This window comes from Danio rerio, chromosome 19 (genome assembly GCF_049306965.1).
Source record: "Danio rerio strain Tuebingen ecotype United States chromosome 19, GRCz12tu, whole genome shotgun sequence".
NCBI classification, from domain to species: domain Eukaryota; kingdom Metazoa; phylum Chordata; class Actinopteri; order Cypriniformes; family Danionidae; genus Danio; species Danio rerio.
The window spans coordinates 35273478-35288134 of record NC_133194.1 but is presented as its reverse complement, the minus strand read 5'-3'; the positions used below and the strand labels follow the sequence as shown (position 1 = coordinate 35288134).

Below are 14657 nucleotides of genomic sequence, written 5' to 3'. Positions count from 1 at the left end.
GTAGCCTATTGTCATTTATTAGGCAATCTGGCCAGCACATTCAACTTTCCTCAGTCACGTTGAAGCAACAGGCAGAGAATTCCGCTTGGTCTTAGCCTTATTTCCATGGTTATATTCACAATTTATTATGGCATAAAAGTCAAAATAAGTCAAATCAGCTCATGTATGGGACAAAATCTGGACCATTGTCAATGAGGGGTCACCCTTGAACCATTGTTTGTGGGTATATTGGAATGGCCTTGATTACTTTCTCTAAACGAGGAAGATTACATTTAGCACATACATCGCTTAAATGTAAAATTTTGCCACAATTATCCATCAAATGTGATACAATTCGTATAACGCATCAATAAATTGTGACAAGTTCATATTTGAAACAATTTTAACAGAATACGCCCATTATTTTGCTGATTTTATTTTTTACATTCATTCATTTATTTTCATTTTGCCTAAGTCCCTTTGTTAATCTGGGGTCGAATGAACCACCAACTTATCCAGCATATGATTTATGCTGCGAATGTAACCCCACCGGTCCTACTGCACTCAACCCACTCCGAGCTGGGATTGAACCAGCGACCTTCCACATGGGAGACAGGTGCTCTAACAAGGAGGCGAAAGACCATGGCCTCTAGCATAAGTCGCTAGAGCACCTTTAGAGGTAAGAGGACTAAGGTTTACCTGCACAGCACTTACTAGCAGGCCTCTGTTATAAGGATGCCCTTCCAGCTGCAACCCAGTACTGGGAAATTATTTTTTACATAGTTTTAGCAAGTAATAGTTAAAGAATTGTGTACATGTATGCATATATATATATATATATATATATATATATATATATATATATATGACTAATATTTAAATATACATATGATTTGAATGTAACAAAACAGTTTTGTACACTGTAATGACATCTGTCAATGTATTTTGTGTTTACTGTTTATTTGTGGTTGTGAATTGCATTATGGGACGTTGATCTCTGCGTTCTAGACTTTTGATGTTAAAAATTCAACTCTACAGTTTAAAGTGATATTTATTGACATTTTAGTAGCTTAAAATAATGTAGCATAATATATAAGACAAAAAAAATATAGAAATAAATCTGTTAAATATCAGAAAATGTACTGGCGGCTTATTACAAAGTTTTTATCGTAATATACAACCCCAAGCCAGATTATGTATCACTTTAACTATTAAAAGTGTTAATAAGTCACTTTTTCCAACTTTTCAAGGTTAAAGTTGTCAGAGGAAAGATCAAGGTCCCATGCAATTCAAAAGCATAGATAAATGGGAAAAATAAAAACATGAATCACAAAATACGGAACAACTGCCAATGTCTGGATTATTAATTAGTCTGTGTATCCCATATCCAAAATAAATATATAATACACACACACATTTTTGGATGTGATTGATCAGTGCCCCGCATCAAAAAACATTCTAAAACAGTGAAATTTGATTTTTCCAAGACAGGAAAACACTTAATCTCTCTGTTTTGGTGTTTCTCGGTATATTATAGCCAAAATGTATTGTTGTTAAATAAAAGTCTAAACACATGCTTAAGGGAGACAAGTAACAGACCTTTATTCAAACTATGCAGAGTGCAAAAATAACATACAATAAGAATAATGCACAATAAATTAGAGTGTTCAGTAAAAATGTGCCTATGTAAATGTCAGAGTATGAAATAAACTGATATAACACAACTGCAGGAAACGTAAGGCATTGGTAACATCCCTAACTATCTTACTAATACGCTTTTGTAAAAAAAAAAAAAAAAAAAAAAAAAAAAAAAAAAAAGAAAAGAAAAAAAAGAAAAAAAATTAACAGACTATACTTCAGAGACATCATCAGTCCATAATAAGAGTTCTTGTGAGACTTTTAAGGTCTATTTAAATCAACTCATCCTTCTCTTAAAAGAATCAGCAATGTTTGTAAGCCATTTACATTACTCGTATTGTTACATTACTACATCCTTGAGTTACCGTATTGCTTTTTGTAGGTATAGAGAGAGACTCAATAGGCCTAGTATTGATGGTACCATTACCATAATCGGAAATGCAAAATCACTGCATTGTTATTATGTAGAAAGAGAGACAGTTCAAAGCCAAGCAACCCCTGAGATAAAGCGAGAACTTAAAAATGGGGCACGGGAAAAGTAGTTCTCACTTCCTCACACAGATATGACCGTGAAGCAAACATAGGGAAGACGTCACACAGAAACATTCAGAAAGTGACATTCAGCATAAATAAGCCATGCATATTTACAAAGCCGTGGACTGATGTGTTCAAAGCTCACTTTGTGCCGAAGAGGGAAAGATTGCGATGGAATGGAAAGCATTTCTCCTTCTCTTAAACTTGATTCCAGTAAAGACGTTGTACATTCTCTACTGTAACATGGTCCCATATTATCCGAATACCACCTTATAGCTTGGCGATGCAAACTTCAAAAATGAGGGTTAACACGCGCTCTAAGGCATTCTCTATGTCTGATTGTCTTTGGTTTAGTAATCTATTCACACCTAAAAAAGTTCAACCAGCATTTCGTATGAATCCAGCCACAAAATCTTCACAGTTATTTTTCAACTTTGTCTGATTTACAGTAATAAGAAAGTATTACCCATTGATGCTAAAATGGCTGAATCGGAAATTAAAGAGCAACCGAATTGGCTAAACTTCATAATAATAACAGGGTGAGACTGATTAAGATTGTGAATGATTTTAACTTCAACTAATATTAAAGATCTTTGAGTAGGAAAAGTGATTTGAATGTGGGAGCTTCTTCAAACGTACAAACAGCAGGAATCTAGAGTAAGATGCAGATCAGTACAAAGATTAAACACATTAGATCTCTTCTAAGCTTCAGCAATAGTTAGAAGTTTTGCTGCCGGCGTTTCTTTGCATCCATGGCGTCTAGAATGGGTTGCCTCTTGGCTGTGTAGCGCTGTCGCAGCTCTTCGATCTCTCGCTCCATCATGGGATCCAGAGCAGTAAGACGCATTTGGAGCTCCTCGAAATCGAGGTTTTTCAGCTGCGTAGACAGAAACAAATGTCCTTTTAGAAAGCGAGTCATGAAAACAGATGTAATTAAGATTACTATTATGGCACTTACGAAATCGAAATCTCCATCTTGAGGCACTTTCCAGTTATCAGGGAAAGCAGTCTTGGAGATTAAACACGGGTCCTGCTGGTTGTGATTGAATCCTTCTTGTGCTTTGTTTGAGTCCTGCTTGTCAAAGTAGTCCATGAAAGATGGACGCTGGATTTGTTGAGACGTAGGATTTCCTGTTCAGAGGATAAAACATCAGATTAGTCTACTCTCAAAGTAGCACAAAAATGTGATGATCAAAACATTTCAACCTTCAGTGAATCACTTTAACAACAATATTTGTTAGCTAATGCATGCTAGGTTCAAACTACACAATATCAGCCTGATTTTTTTGGTGACACGATTGTAAATGACTGAATTTGCCGCCAACTAGCTCTGCAACTCTCACATGGTCGTAAACTGAAGCTAAGCAGGGCTGCGCCCGGTCAGTACCTGGATAGGAGACTACATGGGAAAGCTAGGTTGCTGCCGGAAGTAGTGTTTGTGAGGCCAGCAGGGGGCGCTCAATCTATGTGGGTCCTAATGCCCCAGTATATGAATGGAGACTTTATACTGCTCAGTGAGCACCATCTTTCGGATGAGATGTGAAACCGAGGTCCCGACTCTGTGGTCACTAAAAATCCCAGGATGTCCAGGATTTGCCCACAGGCATCTGTCCATCATGGCCTCCTAACCATCCCCATATCATAATTGCCTTCATCAGTCTGTCTCCTCTCCACCAATCAGCTGGTGTGTGGTGAGCGGTCTGGTGCCGTGTCATCCAGGAGGATGTCGCACACTGGTGGTGGATGAGGAGATTCTCCCCCAATGTGTAAAGCGCATTGAGTGTCCAGAAAAAGTGCTATATAAATGTAAGGAATTATTATTTTTATTATAATTATGAATAAAACAAGACTCAAAAAATCCTGTTTTATCTGGTATACCATGTCATTGGGGAAAACAACCAACATAGTCACTAATTCCACTTTCTTGATGACATCACACAACCTATTAAAGACAGCAAGAAATTACTGGTCAAAATGCAATAGCTGCGTTTCCACTCCTGGTGTGAAGCTTAAGGTATTTACTGTACTCTAACCTGACTTGACTTCTGCAATGGCATTTGGTAACATTAACAAATATTATACATGTAGGAAAAATATAGTGTTCACAATAGTTTACCGTTTACTCACCCTCAGGATGTTTCCAAAATGTATGAGTTTCTTTTTTCTGTTTTAGATATTTGGGAAGATATTTTGAAGCATCTTAGAAACATTCACTTCAGTTGACTTCTATTGAAAGTCAATGTCTTCCAGCTTCTCAGTAATCTACAATATATCTTTTATGTTCACAGAAAAAAGAAACTCAAACTATTTTGGAATAAGCAGAAGAAGAGTATATGATGACAGAGTTGTAAATTTTGGGTGTGCTGTCCCATATGAGTCATATTAAAACCTAAAATGGTTTGGGGAATATTGGAAGAATTATTATACATGACTTATCTGGGACATTCTTCGAGATGTTGACAGTCATATGTGTCCCACACTGCTAAAAAAACACTGTTAGGACACATATTTCACAAGAAAAAGTGAAAATTGGGTCATCGTTGTGTTTATAAATGTGCCACAACGAAGGTTTTGTATTCAATTCCTCGGTATGAGCCCACAGCTGGACTCACATGTGGATTACAGTGGTCTGCTAACACGCGACAAAAATAAATAAATGTCAATGCTGCTCTCAGAATGTAAACATGTAGTCCATACACACACGGCTTTCTGACACTATTCTTTGCACCTACCGAGTGCATCTAAGTTACCTAGAAATGCAGAGTTTTTTTCCCCCCTATATTTACATTGCATTAAAACTACACTCTTCCAGCAGTTCCACGCATCCAATAGCTTGTTTGTCACAGAAGCATGCATGAAATGTTCCTGAATGAAAGCGAAAGAGCCAAATTGCAGTTAAAGTAGACAAATTAATAATTTGGCAAATAATTTGATTATTGAAGTCTATGTATACATAGTCACTGTGTCTGTGTGTTGTTGTGCCTCTGTGAAAATAAACGCATGCTCAAACTGAAGCTCCCCTTTTCATGCAAACCTTTGCCTCTTTCGTTACTCAACACTCCCACCTAAACAAAGCTGGATTCACCCACTTTCCTGACTTTTTTTAAACTAGAGGTGTGAAAACACCCTGCTGAGACAGGGGTTTTTATGGCCTTTTAAATAAAAGAAACACGCTCTCTCATGACATCAACCAATAGCCAACCACAACCATCCATCCAATTAAACTCAACAGACAAACATCAAGCCCCATCCTACATTTTATCGAGACATACACTAGGTTCCAGTTGGAAGGGCTCATCCCTATGTCCTAATCTCTGTAGCATGTCCCTTTGAAGAGATTAGAGCATAGGGATGAGCCCCTCTGAATGGAGTGGAGTATGACACCAAACAACTACCTGGCGTTTTGGTTTGGAACAATAATTCAATATGGCGGCTTTGATTTTTGCACTCCTAAGTGCCCTTCAGAGGGCAATATACAGTGGTCCTACTTTATTCGTAGGAGTTACGTTCTAAGAATAACCCGCAATACACAATCCATGCATTAGTCAGCTTTAATATTTACAATTACTATAGATGCTTTAGGGCGGTAAAACCTCTTATTACACTTTATACACTTTTCTCAAAACAGGCATTAACATTTTCAAACTTTACTCTCATTTACACAGTCTTAAAGTTCAAACCTTCGTAGAAGATCTAGTATTATAGAATGAAACCAAAGATCAAAACCATTTGATCCTCATCTATCTATTCCATAATAATGCCCTACAGCTGCGTAACTTCTACCTTCCTTTAGCATGTCCAGAAGTTCAACTTTTTATGCGATGGTTAGAATCTTCCTCTGCCTTTTGGGTGCTACCACAGGTGCCTTTGACGGCGCAGAACATTTCGTCGACATTGTGGGGAGAAAACATGTAAACATACAGTTCAGCACTTCAGAATCCCACTGCTAGCGATCAAAGATTTATGTAAATTCGGCAAGCTGAACGCATTCTGAGCTGTACAGGAGACACGACACAAAGATTGATTGACAATGGTCTACAGCCAATCAGGACGCAGAACACAATGCACTAATCAGGACGCAGAACACAATGCACTGTAGAAAAAAAGCACGTCAAATTGCACGAAAAAAAAATTTCCGAAATTGCAGGAACACAAAAAGTGAACTGTATTATAGTGAGTGAGGGACCAGTGTATCCTGTTTTTGACATTTTCGCTTCTATATGATTTAAAAAAACTACAGAGTTCTCACTCTTTCATAAACAGCAGATTCAAGGACTTTAAAGTACCATTCATTTCAAATCAAGCACATTTCTTAATTCCCTCAGCATATGTAGCACCATGAAACTCCTGACTGTTTAAATCAGTCATCTTTAAAGGACTTTGATAAAATGTGTTGAATTCAATACTGGTAATTTTCAAATGTGGTTTGTGAAATATTGCTAAAATGTGCATTATTTGTCATAGTTCTTGTATAATATTGAAAATTAAGATTTTTAAATTAAGAATTTATCATACAATTTAGAATATCATATAATATAATATCATATAACAACATATCACATAAATTAGTTTTGTTTTTGACAGCAGCACAGTACAATTGCTGAAATATCATAAGCTAATTTTATTTCAAATTTCATATAAGCACATTTAATGACCTATCTTTGTTTTTAAGAACTATGTATGTAAAAAAAAATAATTATTTTCAAGTACTTTTAAGAAGTGTGGGAACCCTGATACTATCACTTCTTTGTCTTAAGCGTTATGCTAAAAATTTTATCAAAAAGAAAAAGGCATAAGCGCTCACTTCTCATTGAGCCAAGATCTTCCTCTTCTTCCTCATCATCGCTGTTGATAACCATAGTGCCCAGGTTAGACTCCAGCATGGTGCTGCCATGTTCAATCATAGTCTGAGCCCCGTCACTCATGGTTCCCGTGGCTCTCATAGTGCCAGCACTCTCGGAACCAGACTTCACCATCGTGTGGGAATCAACTTCCACTTCCTCCTCCTGTAGAAGCCAGTCACATTCAATATTAGCTGAAACACAAATGCTTTGCTCATCGTAAACCAAAGTAATATGCAATGTCAGTGAATTCTCTCACCGAGTTCTCATCATCCTCCTCCAGCTCTCTCTGCTGCTCCTGCTGTCTCTTGGCCTTCATATCCATCGCCTCTGTGATCAGGTCACGCAGGATAGACACCGGCTTAGCACCGACTATAAACGGATGCTGCAGGAGACAAAATGTGAAGTGTAGGAATTTTTTACAATCATGGTTAGTTTTGTTTATTTATTTATTGTGACATCAACAAGCTATCACTACTTAATGGCAAGATAAATACAGATTAGGGCTGCACGAAATTAGAAAAATGTAACATTGCGATATTTTGCATTCTGCAATATGGATTGTGATATGAATACAATTACACCAGGGGCCTTATGTTTGAAGACTTGCGTTAAATTCATACTAAAATATTGCGTATGCACAAAGCTGTAAATGTGCATACGCAGTAAAAATTCTGATGAATGAAACACTGTGTATGCCGAATCACACGCATATTCTCTTTGTACATCAGAATAAACGTGAAACGGAGCGCAATATGCACGAGCGCAAAAACCTCCCTGCCTCCTCCTCCGTATGAATATGCTAATGACTCTACTTTGACAAAACCAAATGAAGAAGCAATGGCAAAAGCAAGCAAAAAGAAAAACTATGAACAGAATGTGAATTGGTGGTGCGCCTATCGGAGGCAGACTGGAGAAAATCTGTGTTTTTTGCAAGTTGGTCCTCCGAAATTAATAAAAAGGGAAAAAAAAGAATGGGAGGGTTTAGCTGACACGGTAACGCAGCGGTGTCTCATTGGACACCTTGGAATGAGCTAAAAGAGTGATAGTTGAGCAGACTTCAGCAGTGCGAGTGACGTAGCTCATAAAGCGCATGGCAACATGTTTTGACACTATCATTCCTGAACCAGGTTCAAACCCAGTGTCTGATCAACTTATTTTTCTTTTTTTACCCATTACATATCAGATTTTGCCTACTCTTCATCACAAGGAAGTAGGAATCATTCATAAGTGTGTGTATTACGTTAAGCGCATTTGAGCATCACATATTATTTGCACATTTATTGAATGGAAATGTTTCTGATTCAGGTATGCAAATTTGTCTTCAGATGGCGCCTTTATAGCAATGTGCGTGCAGTAGATCGATCTGATTACATTGGGAAAACCGGTGATCGCTGCAAGTTGTGCTATAATGTTTGGCTGGTCAACTGTATGGTATGGTATGGAAACCTTATATACCTGCTAGACATGCGGATGATCCCGTCTCATACAGCTGCTATTGCACAGCTCAAAGGTGCTTTGTGGTGTGCAATTTAACATAATTGCCTCTCAGAGTCGCCAATGGAAATAAAACAAACACACACAAGAAATGCACGTACGCCAGGCATGAAAATAGCGTGGACCAACGCACATTCTCACGTTCATTTCATCTTTAGCAAATTTAGCAAACTTGAGCGTGAAACCTGGCGTACGCAAAGTTTTTGTGCATACGCAGAATTGATACATGAGGCCCCAGATGACTTGAATACCTCTTTGGAAAGAATTTATCATTTTGGATTGATTGGGATGATGCAGTAGGGCAGTGCATCTGTAAGTAATCTCCAAGCATAGATAAACGCAATAAAATACTGCATAGTCTTTGTTTTATAAATAATCCAAAAAAATGAATTGTTATTAAAGTTACAAATAGTGCAATTTCTTCGGCCTGAATACATTTGATATCCTCATCCAAAGCCTCAAAAACACATGCAAATGATAAATTATAATCCAAACTCAATGTTGCAGCTCCTGCGATGTGACAACTCCAAATGAGCACATTATGATATCAATGCTGAGACAATATATTGTTCAGCCCTAATAGAGATAAACATATATTACATATACATATATTACATTTATACATATATACATATATTAACTTCATAACTCACACATAAATTAATTCTACAATAAAAAGCTTTTCATTCATCATAGCACACGTGCTGCTGATGATGTGACAATAAAAGTGATTTGAAAACATTATATATGATTTTTCAATTTAATATATGATAAATAACAAAATTCTTCTTGGGGATACTTTTTTTTAAAAAAACATCCAAGTATCATGGTTTGATGGAAAGCATCCTCTCAAATAATAAATGAGTATCTGCACGAGTCACAAATAGGAACTATTGGTTGGTAATACTGCGGAGAATATAAAAATTGAACCTGTCACCATTTTTCTCAGAAAACATATTTCTAAAGGTGCCGTTGACTTCCCTAAATGTTTATAACAACTAAAGAAATACATATATGCAAAAAAAACATCTAATTAGTTTCAAATTTAGTTATGCAAAATAAAATTAAATGACGCAGGGAAAAAGTATTGAACACATGAAGAAAGGAAGGTGTAGAAAGGCAGTGAAAGCCCAGACAGCAGCTTAAATCTCAGTAGTTTTTCAGCAACCCTCTGCCCTTCCTCATTGTAAATTAATATTAGCTGCTTCAGTCCAACATTTACATTACCAGGATGATGAAGATAAAACCAAGGTGGACATTTCAGCAAGACAATGATCTAAAACACAGCCAAGGAAACCTTCAAATGCTTTCAGAGAAAGAAAATCTAGCTGTAGAATGGCCCAGCCAATCACCTGACTTGAATCCAATAGAAACCATCAAGATTTCTACACTCTGTTGAAAAAACTCACACCTGAGCAATTCATGCGACTTCAGTCTCCAAATGAGAGGCATCGCCAAAAAAGCCTTTTATACAAAGTGTGAAATACGTTTCAGTATTTCAGTACTTTCTCATTGTGTCATTTTATTGTAATTATACAACTAATTTTTCAGATTTTTTGTTTTTGTTTGTATTGTTTGGGTTTTTACCAAAATCTGGTTCAATTCCATGTCAATAGTTCCTTAGAAATATTATTCCCAGGAAAAAAACAGGACGTGTTTGATGCTTATTTCCCCGCTGTATGTGGTTCTTAGTTCTCATACCTGCAGCAGTTGAGTTGCCGTTGCTCTCTGTTCTGGGTTTTTCACCAGACATTTCTTCACAAAATCTGTGAAATCGTCACTCCAATGTTCTGGCTTGCGGAACGTGGGTGGAGGGTTTGTGGGAATCATAAAAATAGCCTAATGACAGAAAAAACAGATATAGTCACCATCATCCAGCATTTACTCAATGTTTTTAAGTCATAGACTCCTCTCAGTGTTCTCCACTCACTCTCATTGGATGTATGTCTGCATACGGAGGCTTTCCTTCAGCCATTTCTATGGATGTGATGCCGAGAGACCAGATATCTGCCACACAGTTGTACCCAATTTCTTGGATTACTTCGGGCGCCATCCAGAAGGGTGTTCCTATAACTGTGTTCCTCTTGGCCATTGTGTCCTTGTGTGGTTAATATAAACAAACAGGATTACAATGATTCATGAGACATATACAGAATTGGCTTGGAGACATTAAATAAATGACTGTCGATGAGAGAAAAAGTTTTGAGTTCCATCATGTAAGAGTCTGAGATACAGAATACAGAGATTTCTGAGATACAAAAAAAAAAAAAACACTGATGGAAAACTCCCATATTTCATTGGTTTACAAAAAAAAGTAACTGTGAAAGATGTAAAATAGTATATGTAACTGTAAAACTTTACCTTGAGAAAGTTTTTTTGATTTCAATAGCAAGCTTTTAGCTGAATTAAATTTATCCAATAAAATAAAAAAGAAAACAGAAAATATTCTTATGAACGCTTATGATTAAATGAATTTTATTAGCTCAGTAAACAATATATATAGTACTATGTTTTTTAGGAAAAAAAGTAAAATGATGTTTTAATGGATGTTCTGAACAAGCATTATCAAATGTTTTTTCTTCAAATAGATTTTTATTGAACGTTTTAGTGCAGTTTGACAAAGCTAAAATACAGAATTTAACCCAAAACTATAATTCACACATTTCCATGCATGTTAAATGATATTATATGAATGTTAAATTTCGGGATTCACCGATAAGGGTTTTTGGTGATATCGATAACCAATAACTAAAGATCTGGAGGCCGATAACCGATATATTAGCCGATAAATATAAATATCTCAAAATGTTATATTTTATACAGTGAACAACTGATTTCATTTTTTTTTTAAACTTTGTAAAAGTTTGAACTGATCTTAAGGCCGGCTTTCACTGTGCGATTGTTTTTTTATAATCCTAAATGATTGTAGCATGTCAGACTGCTCGAACATGGCTCCCATGCCACACTGTAAGATCTCAGCTGTCATAAAGTCAGACTGAACGACAATGAAAATGCACCAAACATGAAAGAAAATGCCCCCGGAGTTTGACGTCATCCACCCGTGACACTTTCACTATCCCACTATCCCCGCAATCTGTAGCTGCAATTTTGCACACGGCGTGTCTCAATAATAAAACCAGAATGAAAAAGACTCTTTGACATTTTCACATGGTCATTTGAATTGTTGCATAGATTGTGACATCAAATTCTGAGGTCCTATTGGTTCTCAGATTGCAGCTGTTGTCACAAAAAAAATCTGATCGCAACGGGCTTTAAGCATCTGTCACTGAACATGTCAAACCAACGATCAAAGATCACGAATTTCAAGAATCTTTTAGGATTTCCCATCGTCTCAGATGACAAAATTGTGGCTGAAATCTTAGTGTGAGCAGGGCTTTATGAACTGAATAGTCTATACTCAAAACAAAAAAGCAATAATTTCAAAATTGTAAGGTGATTATATAGACCAGGGATGTCCAAACTTGGTCCTGGAGAGCCGGTGTCCAGCTAAGTTTAGCTTAACTTGCTAAAACACACCTGCCAGGAAGTTTCTAGTATATCTAGTAAGAGCTTGATTAGCTGGTTCAGGTGTGTTTGATTTGGGTTGGAGCTAAACCCTAAAGGACACCAGCCCTCTAGGACCGAGTGTGGACAACCCTACTATAGGCCTAAATTTATGATTTCACATAAATAAGCATTCCAAAACTTAATGGTTTCCCTTTCATTGCTTAGAAAATTAACATCCAACTAGACCGTTGCATAAAAACAATAGGTTAAATAACAAAATCAAACCGAATACAATCTTACATCAACAACGAATGGCAAGCAACGCGTTGATAATAACAAATAATCATATTAGATTACAAACAACCCAACGAGTTGCTTAGCATGTGTGCATCGCTGCTATTATATTTACACATTTAATACTTTGCCTGAGGCGATTTAAACCAAAATACACAATGATACTCTATCAAACATATCTGATAAGGGATATGGTTACTTACAGAGTTATTTGCGCACAGCAATACCACACAAAGAAAGGATGGATGAATAAACAATGTGAGATAAGCTACGTTATAGTGCACTGGACACGTCTGAACAAGGTCGACCAACGCATGCGCAAGGCAGGCAGGTCTGTACAATTACGTAATCTGTCGGCTTTAAGATATTGGCCTAATTTTGATTTCGGACCAATAACAAAATAAAATTTATCAGCAATAAAGATATGGCCGCCGATATATTGTGCATCCCTAGTTAAATTACTTATATCAATGTATTTATTATAATATTATTTATTTTTTAACAAATAAAACCACATCAATCTATGCAATCTAGCAGGTAGGTTGAAAAACTCACGGTAAGTTGTCCAGCTACTCCGAAATCAGCTAGTTTAGCATGACCTTCAGTGTTGAGGAGAATATTCCCGGCTTTGATGTCCCTGTGGATTTTCCTCATAAAATGGAGATATTCCAGACCTTTCAGTGTGGATTTGAGGACCGTGGCAATCTCATCCTCAGTAAGCTAGTCAAGCAAATAAAAGTCTCTGTTATGAAGCTCTATTGATACATCAATATCTCTTAGATATAATAATCTAACTTAAATTACACTGATGATGCTATATAGTGCATTCATAGTATTTTTATTCACCGTTTTGTTGCGCAGTCTAATAATATCAGACACAGATCCAGCACCACAGTACTCCATCACAATCCACAGATCTGTGTTTTTGAAATAGCTGCCATAGTACTTCACCACATATGGGCTGTTAAAACACAATGAGGAATGAAAATGTTGTTACGTTCTTCACACACATCCAAATTTACATTAATAATAAATATATAAACTAAGTATGTTGTTTTACCTGTCACATTGCTGCATTATGGAGATCTCCTTGATGATCTCTTGCAGGTCTGATTCGACAGGAACCTGTTTAATGGCCACAACTTGGCCTGATTCCTTGTGAATGGCTTTAAAAACACTTCCATATGATCTGAAGCAAAGTGCATTTGAAATGTAGAAGTGTCAAACAAAACATAAGCATTCATATTCACTACCTATGTTGACAAATATTATGCTACCCACCCTTCTCCAAGCTTTTCAAGAACATCAAATACTTCCTCTGGCTGCTTGGTAAGACTGTCTTCACTGAGTTTCTTCAGCTTACTGTTGATCAAAACAGTCGAAACGTTACTTTATTAAATGCATAAAACATCATTGGATCCCACACTAGCAGTTATAACGTAAAACTAGAATCTACAATATAACAAAACTGCATGAAGTCAGACTGCGTTGAAGTATTGATCATGTAGTTATAAATACGAACATCTAAATATAAACCAAACGATCTTTTATAGTTCGGTCGGCGATCTGAAGTGTCAGTTTCGTTGCTCAGATGAGGCCTGTAAATATTAGCTTAGCTGTTAACTGGTTAGCCGAGATAGTGACTTACTTTTTGGGCACCGAATGCTCCATTCTTGTTATTCAGATAAAAATATAATTTGCGTAAAAATGTAAAAGTTGTTTGCTCAAACCCTAAGGGAAAAAGCAATAACGCATGTTTTGTTTGGAGTTTAAGGAAGCACTGCTATGTCTTTCCGTGCCGCTGCTAACAACGATGTGAAGCCAGCTGACGTGTGTAATTTTCCATGAAAAACGACTCGTCAAAGTAAAAGTCCTACAAACGTAATATTTTACAGTATGAGATACTACAATTTTCACTCGTTTGACGACGAGCTTGCAAGTTGCGTGTATCTTTGAACGGAGTTTGTTTGTTTTGTTTATTTTAAGAACTATAAAAAATACGAACAAACTATCTGAGAAATACTTGCATACATTCTCTCAGTTTTATCCTCTTAATATTATCTTCTTTTTTTATTGACAAGCAGACATCGGCCTGTATAAGATTCTGACGGTATGATAACCTTGGATGAAAATATTATGGTTACACGGTACCACTGCTCTAAAATATATTCTTTTTAAAGAGCCCATATTATGGGTTTTTGAAAATTCCCCTCCATGTATTGTGTAACACAGCTCTAAGTGAAGTGAAGTATCCAGCTAAGGCTTAAATCTGTTAGTGTACAGTGTTTAAAACGGTTGATTCATCTATAAAAGAGTCGACTCATAGTGCTTCAAACGAGTCGCCTTGATACCGATTCATTAGGTGTT

General features: G+C 36.6%; 1 protein-coding gene across 1 annotated transcript; it reads right to left on the bottom strand.

The window, feature by feature from the left end:
- Positions 1 to 1556: 1556 nt before the first annotated feature.
- On the bottom strand, positions 1557 to 14077 carry stk3 (serine/threonine kinase 3 (STE20 homolog, yeast)). Its single transcript, NM_199672.1, is given in 11 exon segments — positions 1557 to 3028; positions 3110 to 3282; positions 6956 to 7157; positions 7252 to 7377; positions 10191 to 10328; positions 10420 to 10587; positions 12846 to 13010; positions 13137 to 13251; positions 13351 to 13479; positions 13572 to 13652; positions 13939 to 14077. Coding segments are annotated over 11 exon segments (1479 nt in total). The 5' UTR covers positions 13962 to 14077; the 3' UTR covers positions 1557 to 2869.
- Positions 14078 to 14657: the final 580 nt, after the last annotated feature.